A 26,264-nucleotide genomic window follows, 5' to 3' on the forward strand; every position below is an offset into this window, starting at 1 on the left:
ATGTCTCAGTAATAGCTATCATGTCATACCCTCCAATTTGAATTTGTGCCTGTAGTTCATTTAATTTATTCCTTATACTCAGTGCGTTTGTATATAGAACTCTTAGTTGGGCCACACACCCTAGCCTGTCCTTCAGCTTTGATGTTGGGTTAATCGCTTTACACCTTCTAGTTTTCATTTTATCTGTAGTGTCTAAAGTACACTTTCTTTCTGCTGCTCTACGCTTTTCCCTTTCACTTGTTCATGAACAACTATTTGTACTATTTGTATTGTAAATTTCCCCTGGGTCCTCCCCTCTCTTGCTGCTTTCAACTTTACTCTCTTCTGACTCCCCGCTCAGGTTCCCATCCCCCTGCCACTCCAGTTTAAACCTTCCCCAACAGCAGTAGCAAACCTCTAGTATTCTATTCTTCACCACATGGCTATCCAATTTTAACATTTGTTGAGGCTTCTGGGGTAGCGTGATATCACTTTCATAGAACTATTTATTAAGCTGTTTTAAGTGCATGCTCCCTCAGTGCAGTGCTCCACACACTGCAGCCTGGAGTAGTGGAAAATTGTGGGCATTGATTCTTTGAAAATTACGAATCTCCATAAATTGTTGTTAAATTTGTAAAATTCCCTCTTTCCTATATCTCAAAAGTGAAAATGATTTGGAAATTCATTTTGTGGCTTTTAAAAATTCACTGTGTCTTGAAAGAGCAGCCTCAGTTAATGGCCAAGAAATGGCATCTAACTCAAAATGGCATCTAACTCAAAGCTTCCTTTCCTTCTCTCTCTCTCTCTTCTGTTAATTGTATGATTTATATCAATTAATGTAAATTGTACTCAGGTGGTGGGTATCAATTGGGGACTCTCGTATCCTTTTATAGGAGAGCTAATCTAGGGTGTGTTGTGTGTGTAAGGGGAATCTCTGTGAATAAAGGTTTGGAAACAACTAAAGACCAGGCTCTCTAGTATTCTATCCTTCACCACATGGCTATTCAATTTTAACATCTTCCACCCACCCCGTACTGAGAGGGGCCCTCAGTGTGGCCCATATAATGGATCAGTTGCCTGGGTTCTAAGTGAGGGTGGCAGAGTGGTGCGCTGCTCCGTGACGTAGCAGGTTACTGTCACATATGAGAAGTCAGCCTGGCCCAATCTTCCATAGCCAAGTATACAACATCGATGAACCGGGAAGGGGGTTGCCTGCTCTTGTCTCAACCAAGAAAAGGTGCATGAAGCAAGGGAACCTGTGGAGGGGGAGGGAAAATACATTCTTACGAAGAGGTTGGAGGTTACAATTATGATCCTTGGCCCTGTTCTCCTCATCTATGAGCTGTCCCCTGTGACACCATCTGTAGACACAGGGTCAGCTTTTACATGTACACATAGTTCTACCTTTCCCACCTCCCACAACCCCTCCACTGCGCCTCTTCCATTCGACTGCTAGTCTGACAATCCGACCCTTGTTGGGCCTTAACTTCCTACAGCTGAATATCGGGAATACTGAAGTCATAGTCTTCGGCCGCACCATAGCCATACTGTTATCGTTTCAGAGATGGTCACCCCACAGCTTAAGAGAGTGCAGGCAGAGAGGGACTGGGTGACTGCCAGACAGACAAGGAGGACCAGGCAGGTAGTTCAGGAAGCCCCTGAGTGCATCTCGCTCTCTAACCAGTATTTTTCTGAATACTGGTGGGGAAGAGGGTTCCCCTGGGGAGTGCAGCCAGAGCCAAGACCAGGGCGCCGGGGGTGGCTCAGCTGTACGGGGGGGAGGAGACAGGTCGGGTGAGCAATAGTGATAGGGGATTCAATAGTTAGGGGAGCAGGCAGGCGTTTCTGCGGCCGCAGACGTGATTCCAGGATGGTATGTTGCCTCCCTGGTGCCAGGGTCATGGATGTCACTGAGTGGCTGCAGAACAATCTGGGGGGGGGGAGGGTGAACAGCCAGAGGTCATGGTCCATATTGGGACCAACAACATAGGTAGAAAGAGGGCTGAGGTCCTGCAGGCAGAGTTTAAGGAGCTAGGAAAAAGATTAAAAAGCAGGACCTCAAAGGTAGTAATCTCCGGATTACTCCCAGTGCCACGCGCTAGTGAGAATAGAAATAGGATAGAGCAGATGAATGCGTAGCTGCAAAGATAGTGCAAGGGGGAGGGCTTTAGATTGCTGGGGCATCGGGACCGGTTCTGGGGGAGGTGGGACCTGTACAAGTCGGACGGGTTGCACCTCAACAGGGCCGGGACCAATATCCTTGTGGGGAGGTGTGCTAGTGCTGTTGGGAGGGTTTAAACGAGCTTGGCAGGGGGTTGGGAACCCGAGTGTGGATTCAGATGGGATAAAGTCAGAACTGGAAATGGAAGGCAGAAAATTAGCGAGTGAGTCTGGAAGGCAGAGGGAACGAAGGTTAGAAAATAAACAATAGAGGAGTTTGGCAGTCCTTAAATGTATTTACCTCAATCAAGGAGTATAGGAAGTAAGGCGGATGAGCTGAGGGCACAGACAGACACGTGGCAGTATATCATAACTATTTCAGAAACATGGCTTAAAGAGGGGCAGGACTGGCAGCTCAACGTCCCTGGATACAGGGTTTTCAACGCGATAGAGAGGGGGATAAAAAAGGAGGGGGTGGGGTGGCAATATTGGTTAAGGAAACAATTACAGTTTTGAGGAGGGATGATATTTTAGAAGGAGCATCAAATGAGGCCTTATGGGTTGAACTAAAGAACAAAAAAGAGGCAGTCACATTCCAGGGAGTGTACTATAGACCCCCAAACAGTCAGAGGGAGATAGAGGAGCAAATATGCAGGCAAATTTCTGAGACGTGCAAAAACAATAGAGCAGTAATAGGGGATTTCAACTACCCTAATATTAACTGGGATACAAATAGTGTGAATGGTATAGAGGGCGCAGAATTCTTAAATTGTATTCAGGAGAATTTTTTTAGCCAGTATATAGCAAGCCCAACGAGAGGGGGGGCAGTTCTGGATTTAGTTCTAGGAAATGAAGAGGGGCAGGTGGAAGAAGTAGCAGTGGGAGAGCATGTTGGTGGTAGTGATCATAATACAGTTAGTTTTAACATAGTTATGGAAAAGGACAAAGACAGAGCAGGAGTTAAAGTTTTCAGTTGGGAAAAGGCCAATTTTACTAAACTGAGAAGTGATTTAGCAGAAGTAAACTGGAAACAGCTGCTTGAAGGTAAATCAATGTCAGAGCAGTGGGAGACATTTAAGGGGTTCAGGGTAAACATGTTCCCACAAAGATAAAGGGAGGGGCTGCCAAATCTAGAGCCCCCTGGATGTCAAGAAGCATTCAGGGTGAGATAAGGCAGAAAAAGAAAGCCTGTGATAGACACCGGGAACTCAATACTACGGAAAGCTTAGAGGAGTAAACAAAGTGCAGGGGTGAAGTTAAAAAGGAAATTAGGAAAGCAAAGAGAGGGCATGAAAAAATATTAGCGGGTAAAATCAAAGAAAGCCCAAAGATGTTTTATCAATACATTAAGAGCAAGAGGAAAGCTAAGAGTAAGGCCTACTGGAGACCAAAAAGGTGGAGGCGGAAGATGTGGGTATGGTTGTTAATGAATACTTTGCATCTGTCTTCACAAAGGAGAGGGATGATCCAGGGATTGAAGTTAAGGAGGAGGAGTGTGAAATATTGGATGGGATAAACATAGTGAGAGAGGAAGTATTAAGGGGATTAGTATCTTTGAAAGTAGATAAATCACCAGGGCTGGATGAAATGTATCCCAGGCTGTTAAAAGAAGCCAGGGAGGAAATAGCGGAGGCTTTAACAATCATTTTCCAAACTTCACTGGATACAGGCTTAGTGCCGGAGGATTCAGGACTGCTAACATTGTACCGTTGTTTATAAAGGGAGCGAAGGATAGACCGAGTAATTACAGGCCAGACAGCCTAACCTCAGTGGTGGGCAAATTATTGGAATCAATTCTGAGGGACAGGATAAACTGTAATTTAGAAAGGCACAGACTAATCAAGGACTGTCAGCACAGATTTGTTAAGGGGAGGTCTTGTCTGACTAACCTCATTGAATTTTTTGAGGAGGTGACAAGGAGGATCGATGAGGGTAGCGCAATTGATGTAGTCTACATGGATTTTAGCAAGGCTTTTGACGGTCCCACATGGCAGATCGGTCAAAAAAGTAAAGGCCCATGGGATCCAAAAGAATGTGGCAAATTGGATACAAAATTGGCTCAGTGACAGGAAGCAAAGGGTAATGGTCGACGGGTGTTTTTGCGACTGGAAGGCTGTTTCCAGTGGGGTGCCGCAGGACTAGGTCCTTTGCTTTTTGTGATACACATTAACAATTTGGACTTAAACGTGGGGGGCATGATTAAGAAATGTGCGGATGACACAAAGATAGTGTGGTTGATAGTGAGGAGGAAAGTTGTAGACTGCAGGAAGATGGGAACAACACCACCTGCACGTTCCCCTCCAAGTCACACACCATCCCGACTTGGAAATATATCGCCGTTCCTTCATCGTCGCTGGTTCAAAATCCTGGAACTCCCTTCCTAACAGCACTGTGGGAGAACCTTCACCACACGGACTGCAGCAGTTCAAAAAGGCGGCTCACTACCACCTAAGGATGGGCAATAAATGCTGGCCTTGCCAGCGATGCCCACATCCCATTAACGAATTTTAAAAAAGATATTAATGGACTGGTCAGATGGGCAGAAAAGTGGCAAATGGAATTCAATCTGGAGAAGTGTGGGGTAATGCATTTGGGGAGAGCAAACAAGGCAAGGGAATACACAATAAATGGGAGGATACTGAGAGGAGTAGAGGAAGTGAGGGACCTTGGAGTGCATGTCCCAAGGTCCCTGAAGGTAGCAGGACAGGTAGATAAGGTGGTTAAGAAGGCATATGGAATACTTTCCTTTATTAGCCGAGGCATAGAATATAAAAGCAGGAATGTTTTGCTGGAACTGTATAAAACACTAGTTTGACCACAGCTTGTGTACTGAGTACTATACACAGTTCTGATCACCACATTACAGGAAGAATGTAATTGCACTAGAGAGGGTGCAGAGGAGATTTACGAGGATGTTGCCAGGACTGGAGAATTTTAGCTATGATTGGATAGGTTTTAGCTATGGACAGATTGGATAGGCTGGGGTTGTTTTGCTTGGAATAGAGGTGGCTGAGGGGTGATTGGATTGAGGTGTACAAAATTATGAGGGGCCTCGATAGGTCCTTCCTATCCACTGTATTTCCCTTGGCAGGGTGGGGGGGTCAATAACCAGGGGGCATAGATTTAAAGTGATTGGTGGAAGGATTAGAGTGGAAAAGAGAAAATAATTTTTCACCCAAAGGGTGCTGGGGGTCTGGAACTCACTGCCTGAGAGGGTGGTAGAGGCAGAAACCCTTAACTCATGTAAAAAAAAAACTTGGATGTGCACCTGAAGAGCCGTGACCTGCAGGGCTATGAACCAAATGCGGGAAAGTGGGATTCGGCTGGGTGGCTCGTTTCTCAGCTGGCACAGACACGATGGGCCAAATGTCCTCCTTCTGTGCCGTGAATTTTCTCTGATTCTTATCCTTAACTAGACTGTTCAGGACCTTGGAGTCCTACTCAACTCCAAGCTTAGTTTCTATCCCTATATTCTCTGCATCACAAAGACTTCCTGCTTCCACCTCCATAACATTGCCCACCTCCGCCTTTACCTCAGCCATTCACTGCTGAAACCTTCATCCATGCTTTTGTCACCCCCAGACTCTAACACACTCCATGCCAGCTTGCCATCCACCTCCCTCCATAATCTACAGCTCATACAAAACTCTGCAGCTTGTATGCAGTCCTCGCTGACCTACAGTGGCTCCTGATCCTCATATTTAAAATTCTTGCCCTTATGTTTAAAATCCCTTCATTGCCTTGCACCTCCCTACCTCCATAACCCATCCAATCCTACAGTCTCTTGCAAACTCTTGATACCTCTGACCCTTGGCCTCTTGTGCATCCCCCTCTCCTGTTGTCCCACTGGTTGCAGCTGTACTTTCAGTTCCCTCGGTCCCACTGTCTGGAAATCCCCCCCTTTGCCCTCCATCTCCCTCTTCTTTAAGGCCCTCCTTGAGACCTAACTCTTTGTCTTAGCTTCTGATCACCCCTTGTAATCTCTCTCTTTGGTTCAGTGACTGTTTCTCACCTCTGTGAAACGCCTTGGCATTATATAAATGCAAGCTGTTGCTGGTTGAGGGGAATGGCATTATTTGCTGCCGGAGAAAGTCAGACAATTAGAAATATATATTGACCCAAAGGTCAGTTACTGCAGTGCAGAAATAGCAGAGAATGAGGAATGCTACTCCTGGTATTCATGATGTGGAATGCTACTCCTGGTATTCACACAAATCCAGCAGGTTATTAGGCCTCCATTCTCACCTTTGCAAATGTAAATGTTCTCATTGTTCATTCAGCAGCCTGCCTACCCCTTCCGTGTACCATTCACAAAACTGAACTCTTGCACCTTAATATGGAGTGTTAAAAAAATTTGACAAGAAACATGTGTTGAAACACAGAATATTTAATTAATCCATAGCAGTTTTAGAATCAAAAAAGTCTCTTGGTTTTGTATCTGCACACGTGCTATCCCCCAGCCTCTTAGCACCACTTTGATCTTCAAATTACTGTAGGCCATCTCAGGAGGCGAATACTTGACGCATGTGTATGACGTTCCTCTGCCTGCTATTTTAACGCGAGCATGACCTGTTGTTTGGTTGACACCTCCACCATTGGATAGAGGAAAGTATTGAGCATTCGCCCTCTTATTGCCCAAAGCAATTTCTAGGCCATAGTTCAGTCGACAGAGGCTAGCTAATGTAAGTGTGATCATTCTTAACCTGCACTAAACTATCATCATCTTCAAAAAAAATCCACAAAGTTCGGTATTACTCTGGGAGTTTAGGAGAAAGTATGTGGTATATTAAATTGAATTAATAAAATATTAGATGGAATCCTCCGCAGTGAATTTTTGTTTTCAGAAGTTTTTAAGACTTGTTTGACAAGAAACATTCATCTAACAGTAAGATTTTTAAAATTATAATCGAGCAAAGCATACATCTAATTTCTGCACTCGCCTGGTTCCATTCTTATCTCTCCAGTCATAGCCAGAGAATCACCTGCAATGGCTCCTCCTCCCGCTCCCACACCATTACCTCTGGAGTCTCCCAAGGATCTATCCTTGGCCCCCTTCTATTTCTCATCTATATACTGCCCCTTGGCGACATCATCCGAAAACACAACGTTAGATTCCACATGTTTTTTTTTAATTTGTTCATGGGATGTGGGCATCGCTGGCAAGGCCGGCATTTATTGCCCATCCCTAATTTCCCCTGAGAAGGTGGTGGTGAGCCGCCTTCTTGAACCGCTGCAGTCCGTGTGCTGAAGGTTCTCCCGCAGTGCTATTAGGAAGGGAGTCCCAGGATTTTGACCCAGCGACGATGAAGGAACGGCGATATATTTCCAAGTCGGATGGTGTGCGACTTGGAGGGGAACATGCAGGTGGTGTTGTTCCCATGTGCCTGCTGCTCTTGTCCTTCTAGATGGTAGAGGTCGCAGGTTTGTGAGGCGTTGTCGAAGAAGCCTTGGCGAGTTGCTGCAGTGCTTCCTGTGGATGGTACACACTGCAGCCACAGTGCGCCGGTGGTGAAGGGAGTGAATGTTTAGGGTGGTGGATGGGGTGCCAATCAAGCGGGCTGCTTTGTCCTTGGATAATGTCGAGCTTCTTGAGTGTTGTTGGAGCTGCACTCATCCAGGCAAGTGGAGAGTATTCCATACACTGTCCACATCCAGCTCTACCTCACCACCACCTCTCTCGACCCCTCCACTGTCTCTGATTTGTCACACTGCTTGTCCGACATCCAGTACTGGATAAAAAATAAATTCCTCCAGCTAAATATTGGGAAGACTGTAGCTATTACCTTCTGTCCCCGCCACAAACTCTATCCCCTAGCCACCGACTCCATCTCTCTCCCTGGCCACTGTCTGAGGCTGAACCAGACCGTTCGCAACATTCCGAGGTTGAGCTTCCGACCCCATATCCGCTCCATCACCAAGACCACCTACTTCCATCTCCATAATATCGCCCATCTCCGCCCCTGCCTCAGCTCATCTGCGCTGAAACCCTCATCCTTGCCTATGTTACCTCTAGACTTGACTATTCCAATGCTTTCCTACCCGGCCTCCCATCTTCCATCCTCCATAAACTTGAGCTCATCCAAAACTCTGCTGCCCGTATCCTAACTCGCACCAAGTCCCACCAAGATTCACCCATCACCCCTGTGATCGCTGACCTACATTGACTCCCGGTCTGGGAACGCCTCGATATTAAAATTCTCATCCTTGTTTTCAGATCCCTCCATGGCCTCGCTCCTCCCTATGTCTGTAACTTCCTCCAGCCCTACAACCATCCGAGATCTCTCTGCTCCTCCAATTCTTGTCTCTTGCGCATCTCCGATTGTAATCGCTCCACCATTGGCTGCCTAGGCCCTAAGCTCCGGAATTCCCTCCCTAAACCTCTCTGACTCTTTACCTCTCTCCTCCTTTAAGATGCTCCATAAAACCTATCTCTTTGACCAAGCTTTTGGTCACCTGACCTAATATCTCCTTATGTGGCTCGGTGTCAAATTTTGTTTGATAACCCTCCTGTGAAGTGGCTTGGGACATTCTACTAGGTGCTATATAAATGCAAGTTGTTGTTGTCTTGTTAGCGGCTACCCTATTGTTAAACTGAAAATGGAACAGTTTTGTGGATTTAAAGCTTCAGGATATTCTGCAGAGTTAAACCAATGAAAGAATAGATGTAAATTGGGCGACAGATTATATTAAAAGCAAATATCTTCAGTTAGTTACTTTCCTAATCCATTGTCATGTTTGTAAATACATTGTATTCAAAATGTAATCCAATATGTAGGTAATTGGGCCTTAAAATTACGCAATGGGATCCTAATGTCCAAACACTTAGTGTGTTGGAATACTGTGCAGTTTTTTGCTCCACAATATAGGAAGGATGTTAAGGCAATAGAGAGGGTACAGCATAAATTCACTCGGATGCTGCCTGGTATGAGGAAATACAAATACAAAGACTGGAAAAATTGTTGGTGTTGGCATTAGAACAGAAGAGATTACGGGTTGAGTTGATAGTGTTTAAAATTATGATGGAATGGAACAGGGTAGATAGAAATTGACTGTTTCCAGTGATTGAGGGGACTGGAACGAGGAGACTTAGATATAAGATTAAATAAAGAGAGCAGGGGAAACAGAGACCGTGTCAACAGTTAAGAATGGATTAGATAGGTGGTTGAAGGAAATGGGAATAAAGGAATATGGGACATGGCAGGGTCATGGGATTAGGATACTGCTTATGTGGAGGATAAAGACCAACACAGACTGATTGGACTGAAAGGCCTGTTTCTGTGGTAATACCTATGTAATTCTGTGTTCACCTGAAATTCCTCTATCTGCTATTTTAGCAGAGGTCTAAACCCATTTAAAGCAAGTGGGTTAATGCTTCTGTTAAAATGGAGAGGAAAATTTCAGACGAGCATGCTAAGGGTTTGAACATTCATGTCTCACGGTGCAATTTCAAGGCCTAGGTGCAATAAAGGAGAAGATGTGAACAAGGTGAAACAACCTCAGTGGCAATAGATGAATGACTGTCGTGTACCGTGGCCCCTCATAGTACATGTGGGAACTAATGACAATCCACAATGGATGCAATACAGTGTTTTTTGTGAGGAGTAATGGACATATATGTCACTGTTATATATTAGTATTGATATTAATGTATTAAGGTATTTCTGTATAATCGTTAGCTGTTGGAAGTCTAGAATAGCTCCATGATTAGTTCTAACAATGGCACAGCAGTGTTCAGTGAACCTTTACAAGAAATGGTTCTTCTCATGTTTTGTAGCATTTAATGTATTTCATAATCATTTCTCATTTCTTTACAACAGCCACTGTGGAATGCTACAATCCAAGAACCAATGAATGGAACTATGTGGCAAAAATGAATGAACCTCACTACGGACATGCTGGGACTGTTTACGGCGGCTTCATGTACATTTCAGGTAATTCTTGGCTGTCACTACCGCTTGAACAGTGTTCCATTAAATTCATCTAAAAGCTTTCGAAGCAGAACATACCCATTAATCTTGAATGTTTTTGAGTTTCCACAAGTAAGTCGGTACTTCATCGGCTGTAAAGCGCTTTGGGAGGTCTTGAGGTTGTGAAAAGTGCTATATAAATGCAAGTTCTTTTTTCCTTTGTAGAAGGACTCATCACTTAAACACAGCTGCACTTTGTAGCAAACAGCTTTACTCTTTACATTTATTAAGAAAAACCTATTAAGATGTAAATATAACCTCATTACTTAATGATACACTGTGTGTTATGTGGAATAAGGCTCTTGCTGTATAACACAGCATATTCTCCCATTGCCGTGAGCCATTCCATCTACTAGTTTGTAACAAAAAAAGGTGTTAGAGTAACATTGGTTGAATAGAAAATCTATCTGCCAGTTTCCCTCCTCCCATGACCATTTCATACCCTGTGCATTAGTTTTCCCCTTCTTAACCTTGGCGGGAGTAATTTTAAACTGTGCTAACACACGCGCAACGTGACTGATTTGTTCTGAAACTTTCCATGAGCTTTATCATAATTGACCGTGGTCCTATCTTGTGAATACGTATAGTGTTTGCTGGCCTCACTTCATAGAAAAACTTGAAATGGATGGGTCAGGGGAGCAACTAATTCTTCCAGCTTGAGAAGTCACCATATGTGACTCACCTCTTAAAGCAGAGATAGAATCGGGGCTGGGCCTGATGTTGGGAACTCATTTGACCATCTTACACCTACCCTTGGACCTTGTTCCACAATCATGCGGATTAGACCTGATCTCAGACTTGTAGTCCTTACCCCCTGATGATAGGTTAATTTCACACTGGGATATTAGTTTGGAGGAAGATTTCCTTGTCCTTTCAGTTTCCTGATCTTTCCTATCTATTTCATTTCTAGTCATTTCTACTTTTCATAGTTACATTAGGAACAGGGAGTAGGCTTTCAGCCCCTCGAGCCTGCTCCGCCATTCAATTAGATCCTGGCTGATCTGTATCTTAACTCCATTTACCCACATTAGCTCCATATCCCTTGATGCCTTTACCTAAAAAAAATCTATCAATCTCAGTTTTGAAAGCTCCATTTATCTCCCAGCTTCCACAGCCTTTTGGAGGAGAGACTTCCAGATTTATACTGCCCTTTGTGTGAAAAGTGATTCCTGAATTCCCTCCTAAATGGCCTGGCTCTAATTATAAGATTATGTCCCCCTGGTTTTTAATTCCCCCACCAACAACAGCAACTTGCATTTATAATAGCGCCTTTTACATAGTAAAACGTCCCAAGGCATTTCACAGGAGCATTATCAAACAAAATTTGACACGAGCCACGTAAAGGGATATTAGGACAGGTGAAAGAGGTAAGTTTTAAGGAGCGTCTTAAAGGAAGAGAGAGAGGTGAAGATGCTGAGAAGTTTAGGGAGGGAATTACCAGAGGAAATAGTTTCTCTGTGTCTACCCTATCAAAACCTATTTGTAGCATCATAGAATAGTTACAGCAGAGAAGGAGGCCATTTGGCCCGTCGAGCCTGTGCCGGCTCTCTGCAAGAGCAAACCAGGTAGTCCCACTCCCCTAATACTGAAATATTTATTAAACCAGGGCTGTGCACCAGTGTCACTGTGTAACTGCTTGAATAGGGCATGGTATTTTGAAGCACTGAATATGAGTGGCTTAGCCTGAGCCCACATGAAGCCCGGATCTTTGGTAATCGAGAACCCCGTTCAAGACAGCAACTTCTTACTTGAGACTATTCCATTTAATTATCCCATGTCGTCATATTCCTTACAAAACACCAATGAAAGGCCACTTGTATGCAGTAGACGTGGTGTTCAAACCTGCCAACTGGTATGTTACTTAGTGCTTTTAGATGACGGGAAAGTGTTTGATTCTAGAAATAAGCAGAAGTTACCTCTAATTGGAGAACAAAACAGCTAAAGTGATGCCAGTGTCATGTTTTGAATACTTTGTTTTTCTTCTGAGTCAAACCTCACCATGACAGTCTCCAATTAGGAAGATGGTATACTTTGGAGTAGTTGATCTAGTTCTGTCTCCTATTTATCTGTTAGCCACAACAGATTAGAAAGCAGTGCCACATTTTAAGGTGCTTTTTGCACTAGTCCTTTTCACTATTCAGAGTACTTTCTAAATGGTGAAAAGCTCAAAACAGTCGAGGTCCAAAGAGACTTAGGGGGTCCATGAACGTAGATCATTAAAGTGTCATGGACAGGTACAGAAAATAATCAAAAAGGCTGATGGAATGCTAGCCTTTATATCTAGAGGACTAGAATACAAGGGGGTAGAAGTTATGCTGCAGCTATACAAACCCTGGTTAGACCACATCTGGAGTACTGTGTTCAGCTCTGGGCAACGCACCTTAGGAGGGATATATTGGCCTCTGACGGAATGCAGCATAGGTTTACTAGTTTACTAGAACCCGGACTCCAAGGGTTAAATTACAAGGAGAGATTATACAAACTAAGGTTGTATTACCTGGAATTTAGACGATTAAGGGGTGGTTTGATTGAAGTTTTCAAGACATTAAGGGGAACTGATAGGGTAGATAGAGAGAAACTATTTCCACTGGTTGGGGAGTCTAGGACTAGGGGACAGAGCTTAAAAATTAGAGCCAGGACTTTCAGGAGTGAAGTTAGGAAACACTTCTACACACAAAGGGTGGTAGAAGTTTGGAATTCTCTTCCACAAACGGCAGATGATGCTAGCTCAATTGTTAATTTTAAATCTGAGATTGATAGATTTTTGTTAACCAAGGGTGTTAAGGGATATGGGGCTACGGCAGGTATATGGAGTTAGGTCGCAGATCAGCCATGATCTCATTGAATGGTGGAACAGGCTCGAGGGGCTAAATGGCCTATTCTTGTTGCTATGGTGCTTGTTTAGTTGGATTGCAGATCGGTGTCCACATTCTGGGCTCTTCACGATCCAAACCATACAAGCCCCTTTATAACACCTTTATAATTGTTGAGGCGGGCTTTGACCAGCTCACAGTTCAGAGGAACAGGAGGAGGCCATTCAGCCCCTCGAGCCTGTTCCGCCATTCAATTAGATCATGGCCGATCTGCATCTTAACTCCATCAATCTGCCTTGGTTCCGTAACCCTTAATACCCTTGCCTAACAAAAATCTATCAATCTCAATTTTGAAATTTTTAATTGACCCCCAGCCTCAACAGCTTTTTGGGGGGGGGGAAGAGTGTTCCAGATTTCCACTACCCTTTGTGTGAAGAAGTGCTTCCTGTCATCACCAACGGCCTAGCTCTAATTTTAAGGGTTTAGCTACGCTGGCTGGGTTTGTGTCATGTAGTATCTCAAAAAGGGGTTGGATTCAGCAGATAAACATATCACTCCAATGTTCTTCTCAGATAACAACTGCTGCTTTTAGCCCACATGTACTGTTCGTATTAAAGGCATGGTCACCTGGTAAACTGTCTTGCACAATATAATATTTCTATAGTTTGGTAATCTGAGTGGTGATGTATGATATCATTGTGTTTTCTACTGGAACTTTTTTCAATGAAAAACAAACAGGCAGTGTTTGCATTTTAAAAGTTTTCAAGACACCAGATGTAACATTTGCTGCTGCTTATATGAAAATTGCGAGCTAATATATGGTAGATTTTAAGCAAGTTGTTACTGTTTGTACTAAGAACAGAACGTGTTTGAACCTCCCTCTTCCCCTCCCAGCACCACAATGGGAGAGCACCTTCTAAAGCCTGACCTCTTCAAGCTTATGCTAACGATATTACCTTGCACTGTGATTTAACTTTAGATTATTTTCTCTGCCCTGAACAGTTTCTATGCAAGTGCTGTTAGTTTTGAAACTAACTGTCTTGTTTAGGAGAGAGATCTGTGCATGCCTGGACACACATATGCTCAGAAACCTCTTCCAAAAGTTAGAAATTCAAATGTTTGGAGAGCAGAGAGGGCAGAACCTTCTCCTGAAGTATTTCACATTCTTCTTGATGTTTGTCAAAGCTCCTTCTTTTGTGTTTTCACCAAATTTTGAGATTATGCTTGCTATGTCCATGTCCAAATCATGTATATATACAGGGAACAAAAGTGACTCAGCACTGGCCCTTGGGGTATACCACTTCCAACCCCTCTCCCATCTGAGTAGCACCCACGTGTTTCCATTTGTGGGGGAGACCAAAACTAGGGGGCATAAATATAAGATAGTCACTTTTAAATCCAATAGGGAATTCAGGAGAAACTTCTTTACCCAGAGAGTGGTTGGACGGCGGAACTCAGTACCACAAGGAGTAGTTGAGGCGACTAGCATAGATGCAGTTAAGGGGAAGCTGGGTAAACACATGAGGGAGAAAGGAATATAGGATTAGATGAAGAGGGTGGGAGGAGACTTGTGTGGAGCATAAACACCGGCATGGACCAGTTGGGCCAAATGGCCTGTTTCTGTGTTGTACATGTTATATAATTCTATGAAATTAACCCTAACCTTTTGTTTCCTGTGGGTCAATCACCTTTCTATCCTTGCTACTGTATTTCCTGAAACCATATGCCCGAAATTATAAGTATCTTGTCAGACACCTTATTGAATGCCTTCTGAAAATCCATATACACCACATCTGCTGCATTCCCTTTATCCCATCTGTCACTTCTTCACAAAAGTCTATTAAATTTGTCACGCACAACTTGCCTTTAATAAAGCTGCACCAGCTATCCTGGATTAACCCATGTATTTCTAACTACTTACTAACTTTATCTCAAACTATGGATTCTAAGAGTTTGCCCACAACGGATGTTAGACTAACTGGTCTATAATTAACTAGTTCATCCTTCTCTCCCCTTCTTGAGTAAAGGTGTTATATTGACCATTCTCCAATCCCATAACACAATTTACATATCTAAAGAGGGTTGGAATATTGTGATCAGATCCTCTGCTATCTCCTCTTCAACTTTCTTTTACAGCCTAGGGTGCATGCTATCAGGGCCTGGTGACCTATCCACCTTGAGTTCTGCTGATGCTTTTTACAATCAATTCCTTTTCTACAACTGTTTCACACCCTCTTCTAGTGCATTCTCACTTTCACTATTTGTGAAAACTGATGCAAAATATCTGTGCCATACTTCATCCTCCACAGTTGGAATCCCCTTATCCTTGAGCAGCCCTACCATCTCTTTAACTGTTCTTTTACTTGTTATAAGTTTGTAAATGTCCTTATTATTTCCTTTTATATTATCTGCTAGCCTTTTTCTTGTACAGTACTTTCTTTTTAGCCCTTCTAGTCTCCCTTTTCATCTCTCACCACTCCCTTGTGATTTTCTTCCGTGTTTATTCTTTAGCCTTAATTTTATCATGTGCCTCCCTTTTAAGTTTCAGTTTAGTTTCAGCCTATCTTTTTATCCACACTCCTCTGTATACTTTGATGCACTCTTCTTTGCCTTGCAGGAATATGTCTATTTTGTACTCTGTTCATCCCGCATTTGAAGATTTCCCACTGCTGATCCTCCGTCCCTTTTGTTTACTTTCCTGCCCGGTTAAATTGGGCCAGATCCCCTTTTATGTGGCTGAACTATGCCTTTTTCTCGTCTGGCACCCTTATCTTTGATTCTGCATTATTCTTTTCTTACATTGTTATGTACCTAACTATGCTGTGGTCGCTATTTCAAATTGTTCTCCTACTCTTGCATCAGTTATTTATCCCACTTCATTTCCTAGTATTCAGTTAAGTTATGCTTCTTTTGTCGTTGCACTAATAAATTTAAATACTGATCTAGGCTCAATTCTGAAAGGGTTTTCAGCCGTGGCTAAGTTGTAACACTCTCGCCTCTGATTCAGAAGGTTGTGGGTTCAAGTCCTACTCCAGAGACTTGAGCACGTAATCAAGGCTGACACTCCAGTGCAGTACTGAGGGAGTGCTGCACTGTCGGAGGTGCCGTCTTTCGTTAAACCGAGACCCTGCCTGTCCTCTCGCTTGGATGTAAAAGATCCCATGGCACTATTCGAAGAAGAGCAGAGGAGTTCTTCCCGGTGTCCTGGCCAATATTTATCCCTCAACCAACATCACTAAAACAGATTAATTGGTCATTATCACATTGCTGTTTATGGGAGCTTGCTGCACGCAATTTGGCTGCCACGTTTCCTGTATTACAACAATGACTACATTTCAAAATACTTCATTGACTGTAAAGCAGCTATATGAATGCAAATCTTTCTTTTTCTTTTCTTTATTTTCCCACTTTGATCACATGCATTATCTTTATTCCAGTCTATATTAGGATGGTTTAAATCACCCAATGTTACTGCCCTGTTGTTTTGGCATGACTCTCTGAACTGTCTGAAAATCTCCACCTCTATTTCATGTCCACTGTTTGGTGTCCTATAATTCATAGTGAGAATTGTACTATTTTCCTTCTTATGAATTAACTGTATCCATATAGATAGAATCCTTTACAAATGCTGTCACTCTCCCTTGAATATAGAAGATTAAGAGGTGATCTAATTGAGTTGTTTAAGATGATTATAGGAACATAGGAACAGGATTAGGCCATTCAGCCCCTCAAGCCTGTTCCACCATTCATTGAGATCCTGGCTGATCTGTATCCTAGCTCCATATCCCTTAACACCCTTGGCTTGCAACAATCTATCGATCTCAGATTTAAAATTATTAATTGAGCTAGCACCTTCTGCTTTTCATGGGAGAGAGTTCCACACTTCTACCACCCTTCCATGAAGAAGTGTTTCCTAACTTCTCTCCTGAACTGCCTGGCTCTGATTTTAAGGTTATGACCCCTTGTCCTAGACTCCCCCGAGAGCAGAAAAAGTTTCTCTCTATCTACCCTATTAATTCCTTTCAAAATCCTAATAACCTCAATCAAATCACCCCTTAATCTTCTATATTCCAGAGAATATAAGCCTAATTTATGTAATCTCTCCTCATAATTTAACCCTTGGAACCCTGGTAACATTCTGGTGAATCTGCACTGCACTCCTTCCAAGGGCAATATATCCTTTCAAAGGATTTGATAGGGTAGATAGAGAGAAACTATTTCCTCTGGTGGGGGACTCCAGAACCTTAAAATGAGAGCTAGGCAGTTCAGGGGTGATGTCAGGAAGCACTTCTTCACACAAAGGGTAGTGGAAATCTGGAACACTCTTCCCCCAAAAAGCTGTTGAGGCTGGGGGTCAATTAAAAATTTCAAAATTGAGATTGATATATTTTTGTTAGGTAAGGGTATTAAGGGTTATGGAACCAAGGGAGGTATGGAGTTAAGGTACAGATCAGCCAATTGAATGATGGAACAGGCTCGAAGGGCTGAATGGCCTCCTCCTGTTTCTATGGGGCATATTCTTAAATTGATGCATCTGTTTTACTCTTAATCGTAAAAGAACTTAGCTCATTGCCACTTTTATTTTCTTGTAGCAAATAAATTTTTAAAAAAGAAACTTTTCCTAACTGTTCTGGATTTGTTCTTGCTCCATAGGAGGGATTACCCATGACACCTTCCAGAAAGAACTCATGTGCTTTGACCCCGACACAGACAAATGGACCCAGAAAGCTCCGATGACCACTGTTCGGGGTCTGCATTGCATGTGCACCGTTGGAGATCGGCTTTACGTCATCGGAGGGAACCACTTCAGAGGAACCAGTGATTATGACGATGTCTTGAGCTGTGAGTTCTACACACCTGCCCTGGACCACTGGACCCCAATTGCAGCCATGTTGCGTGGGCAGAGTGATGTAGGCGTGGCAGTCTTTGAAAACAAAATCTACGTGGTGGGAGGGTATTCCTGGAATAACCGCTGCATGGTGGAGATAGTTCAGAAATATGACCCGGAGAAAGACGAATGGCAGAAGGTGTTTGATCTCCCCGAGTCGCTGGGAGGAATCCGCGCATGCACTCTTACAGTCTTTCCACCAGACGACAATACCGGGTCACCTTCCAGAGAATCACCTCTCTCTGCACCTTAGAAGAAGGACACGACCGCTCTAATTTCAGCTCTTACAAAGAACTCATTTGCACAGCATCATAATTAATATCAAAGATTTTCTGCCTATTTTGCTCGGTAGTAACTATTGTAGGCAGTGACACGAGTATAATAACAGTGGATTGAGTTATTTGTGCAGTACTGTTGACATCGGTCGTCTGCCTGTTACAAGAGAGACATAATAATATATATATGTCCGGGATTGAACTCTGTCTGAAAAAGTTTAGCGATTTTACTGTTATACAGTGTGATATTTTTTTGGACTGTGCAATGCTGAGGGTCTCCCACTATGACTCATGTAAAACAGTCCATTAACTAACCTATGGGTGCATCTTCATTACCATGAGCTTCAAGATTTCAAAAATAGTTTAATACAGTACGTATAGATGTGGGAAGACAGCCTGCCATGTGGCTGTTTTCCATTAAAATGTTGACCCAAGTTAATCGGTTGCCCCACCTATTTGAAATTATGGGACAGACCTTGTCTTTTGGTATCTTAAGTTAAACGCAGCGCTGATGGTTTGGATTCCAGTACGCAGTATTTGTGCTACCATCATTTCACTTCTGCTGAATTCGAAGAGCTGGCCAGTTTGTTTTTAACCCTGGTCAGTTCTTGCCTTCTCCTTTGTTTGCTGTATAGGTCTCTCCTCTGTACATCTTTGTTGATGAGGTTATTTAGCACACCGTGCAGTGACAGCAGGAGAGCTGCTGCAGCTCAGTGGACATGAACTATGATGCTCAACATTTTTTGTTCAATAAAAGTTTAACTGAAATCACCAGGCCTACATTCTTCCTAACCTGCATCCTTTCCAAAATATGCTTGACGCAAGTTACAATATCGACTTATATTTAACTGTTTGCTCTTTTTACCTTTGAGCTGATGATTAATGGAGTTTAACTTCACTTTTTTTTGAAGGAATGAATGTAAGAACTAGGAGCAGGAGTAGGCTATACGGCCTCTGGAGCCTGCTGCACCATTCAATTAGAATGTATCCGATTGACAGTATAAACAGAAAATGCTGGAAATATCACAGCAGGACGGTCAGTATCTGTAAAGAGAAAGGATCAGGTTAATGTTTTGGGTTTAGATCCTTCATAAAAGCTTTTTTTTCAAACCTGAGATACCTCTGTCTTTATATTTGCAGTGTTATGAGACCACGTCCGTTCCAAGGGGACATTCTGCTGTTCAAAAGGAAGTTAATACTTGAGCTTTTTTTTAAAAAATGAAAATGCTTTTCTTTTCTCGACCCTTGCCCTCTTCATTTTGTCTGGCTGCATTAAACCAAGTGAGCCCAGCACCCAACTTGTAGGTAGTTCCCATCAATTGAACTGCTGCGAATCGGCCGATCTAGTAGATTCTGTACTTGAGAAATGCTGGAGAGGCTTTTTATACCCACTATTAGAGGTTTTATAGCACCAATTTTCAACTTGAGGTCCTCTGACCCTTAAGTGCTCTCTGAGGAGATCCCAGTGAGTTTGAAAGTTTATCGGATTTCTGTCAGTCTGTCATCAGGTTTCTGTTTTTTTTTACTTAATAGCACAGTTAACTCGGTTGTGATTGATAGGATAGGGGTTGTTTTGGTATTTACAGGGGGTCCCTGAGAATGTATCAGAATTTGCATGGGGGTCCATTGAAGTGTCAGTATTGGCAGGAGGTCCCCGGGAATATGTCAGTATTTACAGGGGACTCGTGGAGTGTGTCAGTATTTGCAGGGGGTCCCTGGGGGCATGCCAATATTTGCAGGGGTCCCTGGGAGTGGGTCAGTATTTGCAGGGAGTCCCTGGAAGTACGTCATTATTTGCAGGGGGTCTGTGGGGGTGGATCAATATTTAAGAACATAAGAAATAGGAGCAGGAGTAGGCCAATCGGCCCCTCGAGCCTGCTCCGCCATTTAATAAGATCATGGCTGATCTGATCCCAACCTCAAATCTAAATTCATGTCCAATTTCCTGCCCGCTCCCCGTAACCCCTAATTCCCTTTACTTCCAGGAAACTGTCTATTTCTGTTTTAAATTTATTTAAAATGTAGCTTCCACAGCTTCCTGGGGCAGCAAATTCCACAGACCTACCACCCTCTGAGTGAAGAAGTTTCCCCTCATCTCAGTTTTGAAAGAGCAGCCCCTTATTCTAAGATTATGCCCCCAAATTCTAGTTTCACCCATCCTTGGGAACATCCTCACCGCATCCACCCAATCAAGCCCCTTCACAATCTTATATGTTTCAATAAGATCGCCTCTCATTCTTCTGAACTCCAATGAGTAGAGTCCCAATCTACTCAACCTCTCCTCATATGTCCGCCCCCTCATCCCCGGGATTAACCGAGTGAACCTTCTTTGTACTGCCTCGAGAGCAAGTATGTCTTTTCTTAAGTATGGAGACCAAAACTGTGTGCAGTATTCCAGGTGCGGTCTCACCAATACCTTATATAACTGCAGCAATACCTCTCTTTTTATATTCTATCCCCCTAGCAATAAACGCCAACATTCCGTTGGCCTTCTTGATCACCTGCTGCACCTGCATACTAACTTTTTGATTTTCTTGCACTAGGACCCCCAGATCCCTTTGTACTGCAGTACTTTGCAGGAGGCCCCCACACAAAAAAGTTTGAAAACCACTGGTATATGAGGTTTCCAGGCTATCATCTGCCTACTTTGGTCTCTTCTGGTTTAATTTTTTTCTGCCTCGAAATGGATGGGAACACAATGAATCACAATGCAATACCAAGGAATATTAAAGATCTCATAACTCACGTATAATAAAGTTATGCGTGATAAAAGATCTGCCACGAAAGAGGAATAAACTGTGTATTTTGCTGTTTTAATACTGCCCGAATGGCCCATTGTTTGCCCTGGAGAATTCTCTCTCTATCTCAGTCTATGTTTCATCTCTCTCAATGATAATGTGGCTTCGGGGACTGATTATTTTGGTTTATTTTGTCTGAACAAGCATGCTGGGAAAAGTGATGTCTTTATTTGTAAACTTTTTAAAAAATGGATTTGGGACTGAAAATATTTCCAAATTCTGACTCGTCGGGCTGATAGCCTGAAATCAAGGACTATAGTGTGCGGCTCCAGCTGGAGCCTGGCAAGGAGGGCGTATAGTTGACAAGTAAATGTCATGGAGGGAGGGATACAGCAATTGCAGGAACAGGGCTATAGAGAGAGGGGCGTTGGTGTTATGGAGATGTGAATATGGTGTCAATATGTGGAAAGGCAGAGGGCCGGGGAGTGGGGACGCTGGTAACTGTAGGACATAATGTCCATTAAAATTAATTAATGTTTAAATTGGGTTTTAAGTAATTAGAGCTATGATTTTCTATGTGACAGACCTGATTTATTACAATAAGATGGCAATTTAAAAAAGGCAGTCTCTAATTTTAGAACGATGAAATTGATTGCTTTAAATGAACATTCTAGCCTGTTCTGCCATTCCATTAAATCACGGCCGATCTGCACCTCAACTCCATCTACCCGCCTTTGATCCACATCTCTTGATACCCTTAATAATAAAAATCTGCCTATTTCAGTCTTGAAAGCTCCAATTGACCCCCAGAGTCCACAGCTTTTTGGGGGAGAGAGTTCCAGATTTACACCACTCCTTGTATGAAATAGTGCTTCCTGATTTCACTACTGGACGGACTAGCTCTAATTTTATTGTGCCCTCTTGTTCTGGATTCTGCCTCCAGAGGAAATAGTTTCTCTTTATCTACTCTACCGAATCCTTTTATCATTTTAAACGCCTCAATTAGATTGCCCCTCAACCTTCTAAACTCAATGAAATAGGCTCTATGCATCTGTAGCATAACTTCCTCCCCTTTGTATTGCAGCCCTCTTGACATAAAGGTCAACATTCCATGAGCCTTTTTGATTACTTTTTGTACCTGTCCGCTAGCTTTTAGTGATTTGTGTACCTGGACACCTAACTCCCTTCACTCCTCCACAGTTCCCAGTTTCTCACCATTATTAAAAATCATGGAGGAACACAAACCATTTGTCTGCTTTGTTGATTTAATGGCTAATTTTTATTTCAATGTCATGTTTTACTGTAAATATAATGGAATCATATCTGGACATGTTTGTGGTATCTGAAATATGATCTCATTAGATACTGTTTACGCTGGAAAATGTGAATTGCTGCAATAAAGTAAAATTAGACATAACCAGTTTCAATTAAAGTAACAAAACAGGCCCGTAAAGAGTAATCAAAGTAAGAATCTTTGAAAGTGGCAGGACAAGTTGAGAAGGCTGTTAAAAAAGCATTGGGGATCCTCGGCTTTATAAACAGAGGCATAGAGTACAAAAGCAAGACAGTTATGATAAACCTTTATGAAACACTGGTTAGGCCCCAACTGGAGTATTGTGTTCAATTCTGGGCACCACACTTTAGGAAGGATGTCAAGGCCTTGGAGAGGGTCCAGAGGAGATTTACTAGAATGGTACCAGGGATGATGGACCTCAGTTATGTGGAGAAGCTGGGGTTGTTCTCCTTCAAGCAGAGAAAGTTAAGGGGAGATTTTTAATAGCGGTGTTCAAAATTATGAAGGGTTTTGATAGAATAGACAGAGAGAAACTGTTTCCACTGGCAGGAAGGTTGGTAATCAGAAGACACAGATTTAAGATAATTGACAAAAAATCCAGGGGGGAAATGAAGAGAAATAGTTTTGCGCAGCGAGTTATGATGATCTGGAATGCACTGCCTGAAAGGGTAGCGGAAGCTGATTCAGTAGTAACTTTCAAAAGGGAATTGGTTATATGCTTGAAAAGGAAAAAATTGCAGGTCTATGGGGAAAGAGCAGGAGAGTGGGACTAATTGGATATCTCTTTCTAAGAGCCGCACAGGCACGATGGGCCGAATGGCCTCCTTCATGATTCCTCAACAAATTCAGTCCTTTTTTCATTTCAAATAATAAAGGCCTTAATTTTGCTTTAAATAATTACTCATCATCCCTGGTGCAACCGCCACTGAAAAAAGAATTTAAAAATTGTTCCCCATCTCTGATTCTTTCCTTCCCTTCTGAACTTCTCTATCTGAATGGATAGGCTGTCCATAGACATAGAAATCATAGAAATTTTATGGCACAGAAGGGGGCCATTCGGCCCATCGTGTCCGCGCCAGCTGAGAAACGAGCCACCCAGCCTAAATCCCTCTTTCCTACATTTGGTCCATAGCCCTGCAGGTCACGGCTCTTCAGGTGCGCATCCAGGTATTTTTTAAATGAGTTGAGGGTACCACCCTCTCATGCAATGAGTTACAGACTCCCACCACCCTCTGGGTGATAATTTTTCATCATTTCTGCTCTAATCCTTCTACCAATCACTTTAAATCTATGCCCCCTGGTTATTGACCCCTCTGCTAAGGGAAATAGGTCCTTCCTATCCACTCTATCTAGCCCCCTCAATTTTATACATTTCAATCAAATCACCCCTCAGCCTTCTCTGTTCCAAGGAAAACAGCCCCAGCCTATCCAATCTGTCATCATAGCTAAAATTCTGCAATCCTGGCAACATCCTCGTAAATCTCCTCTGCACCCTCTCAAGTGCAATTACATCCTTCCTGTTAATTGGTGACCATTACAAGCCCACTGATTCCCACAACTACCTGAATTATGCTTCCCACCCTGCTTCCTGAAAGGACTCTATTCCCTTCTCCCACTTTCTCTCCCTCCATCGCATCCCTAATGATGCCACCTTCCACACCAGAGCTTCTGAAATGTCCCACTGTTTGCTCAACCGAGGATTCCCCTCCACCATGGTTGATAGGACCCTCGACTGAGTCAGTCCCATTTCTTGTGCTTCTGCTCTGACCCCTCCCTCCCTCTCAGAACTGAGATAGGGCCCCCCTTGTCCTCACCTTCCACCCCACCAGTCTCCACATTCAACAGATTATCTTCACCACCTCCCTTTCACCATTCCAAAGGACACCTTGATTCACTCTTCCATCACCCTTAACACCTGCTCTCCTTCCCCTGGCACCTTCCCATCCGAGTGCAGCAGATGCAACACCTGCCAATTCACCACTTCCCACACCACCGTCCAGGGCTGAAAACTCTCCTTCCGGATGAGAGCGTGATTTACATGTACTTCCTCCAACCGAGAATACTGTATTCGCTGCTCACGATGCAGTCTCTAAAGCGGGGAGACCAAACGCAGATCAGGTGATCACTTTGCTTAACATGGTGTCTGCAAGTGTGACCCGGGCTCAGTGACGTTTGCTGTTTTCATTCTCCATCCCGCTCCCGCTCTGACCTCTCTACCCTTGACCTTCTACACTGTTCCAATGAAGCTCAACCCAAGCTCAAGGAACAGCACCTCATCATTCGACGAAGCAAGACTGGCTTCATTATTGACTGTGACAACTTCAGATCCTAACTGTAGGGCTCAGGTGGGAAAGGTAGTATAAATAATAATTCTAAAACAAACGAAAAGGAAAAGAATAGAGTAATAGTCAGAAATTATGCTTTGGGCACTACAGGTAAAGGGAAAACTAAAAGATGTAAAGTAATTAAACCAGGAGAGAAAAATAAGCAATGTGTGAGAAAAACAATAAACTAGAGGACAGATTAGGGTGTGTGGCCCAAATAAGTGTTCTTTATATAAACGCATGGAGTATAAGGAACAAATTGAATTGCAGGTGCAAATTCAACTTCGAAGGTATGAAGTGGTAGCCATTACTGAGATATGGCTGCAAGATAGTCAGGACTGAGAACTGAATATACTAGACTATAAGGTCTTTTGGAAGGATAGGGAAACTGGTAGAGGGGGAGGAGTAGCCTTAGTGATTAAGGATGAAGTTACTTCAATGATAAGGGAGGATATAACGAGAGGTGGATATAACAGGCAGTGGAGACTTTATGGGTAGATTTAAGAAATAGAAAAGACTGTAGTGGGGGTTGTGTATAGGCCCCCTGGTAGTAGCTTGAAGTGGCAGAATATATAAATGCAGATAGTAGACAAGCATGTAGCAAAGGCAGAGTGGTTTTAATGGGTGATTTTAACTTTCATACTGATTGAGATAAGCAGACGAGCTCATGTCAGAAAGGTATTGAATTTCTTGTGTGTTCAGGACAGCTTTCTGTAACAATATGTCCTAGAACCAACAAGGGGCCATATTAGATTTAATAATGAATAATGAGCCAGATTTAGTTAACAGCCTAACAGTATGTGTAAACAATTTTACAACACCAAGTTATAGTCCAGCAATTTTATTTTAAATTCACAAGCTTTCGGAGGCTTCCTCCTTCGTCAGGTGAACGATGTGAAAATTTTCACATCGTTCACCTGACGAAGGAGGAAGCCTCCGAAAGCTTGTGAATTTAAAATAAAATTGCTGGACTATAACTTGGTGTTGTAAAATTGTTTACAATTGTCAACCCCAGTCCATCACCGGCATCTCCACATCATAACAGTATGTGAACATTTATCTGATAGCGATCATAATATAATAGAGTTCAATGTTATGTTTGAAAGGGAGAAACCCTAACAGCTACTAAGATTCTAAATTTAGGTAAGGCCGACTTCAGTGGGATGAGACAGAGACTGTCCACAGAAAACTGGGTAAATCTGTTAATGGGTAAATGACAGATGATCAGTGGGAGGTGTTCAAAAAAGAATTTAATGTGATACAGAACCAGTTTATACCCCTTAGGGGCAAGAGCTGTACTGGCCAAAAAAAAACAGAATTGGCTGACAAAAGAGGTAAGGGACAATATAAAATTAAAAGAAAAAGTATACAAAAATGCAAATAAAAAAGCACACATCCTGGTGACTGGGAGAGATACAAAGAACAGCAAAGGGTGACAAAACAGACAGTAAGAGCTACAAAAAGGGAGTACGAAAAGAAACTTGCAAGGGATAACAAAATCAACAAAATATTTATACAATTAGATTAGGAAAAAGAGGGTGGTCAAGAGCAATGTGGGCTCCTTAAAAACTGATAATGGTGATATTGTAAATGAAAATAAGGAAATGGCAGACCTGTTAAATATTCACTTTGCATCAGTATTTACAGTAGAGGAAGAGGATAACATTCTGGACACCCCAAGGAAACTAATTTTGAATCAGGGACGGGGACTCATCAAAATTAATGTAAGCAAATTAACTAATGAAGAAAATAATGGCACCAAAGAGTGACAAATCCCCAGGGCCAGATGATTTACATCCCAGGGTTTTAAAGGAAGTAAGTGAGAA

General features: G+C 42.8%; 1 protein-coding gene across 5 annotated transcripts in view; it reads left to right on the plus strand.

Moving 5' to 3' along the window:
- Positions 1-18,853, plus strand: part of klhl13 (kelch-like family member 13) — a 241,560-nt gene extending 222,707 nt beyond the window's left edge. For all 5 annotated transcript variants that reach the window (XM_067996801.1, XM_067996802.1, XM_067996800.1 and 2 more), the window contains 2 exons: positions 9,957-10,070; positions 17,573-18,853. In XM_067996801.1, the coding sequence (XP_067852902.1) occupies positions 9,957-10,070; positions 17,573-18,060 (602 nt within the window). In that variant the 3' untranslated portion in view covers positions 18,061-18,853. The remainder of the gene's footprint in view (positions 1-9,956; positions 10,071-17,572) is intronic.
- The last annotated feature ends 7,411 nt before the right edge of the window (positions 18,854-26,264 follow it).

The sequence above is a fragment of the Heptranchias perlo genome, chromosome 15 (genome assembly GCF_035084215.1).
Source record: "Heptranchias perlo isolate sHepPer1 chromosome 15, sHepPer1.hap1, whole genome shotgun sequence".
NCBI lineage: Eukaryota > Metazoa > Chordata > Chondrichthyes > Hexanchiformes > Hexanchidae > Heptranchias > Heptranchias perlo.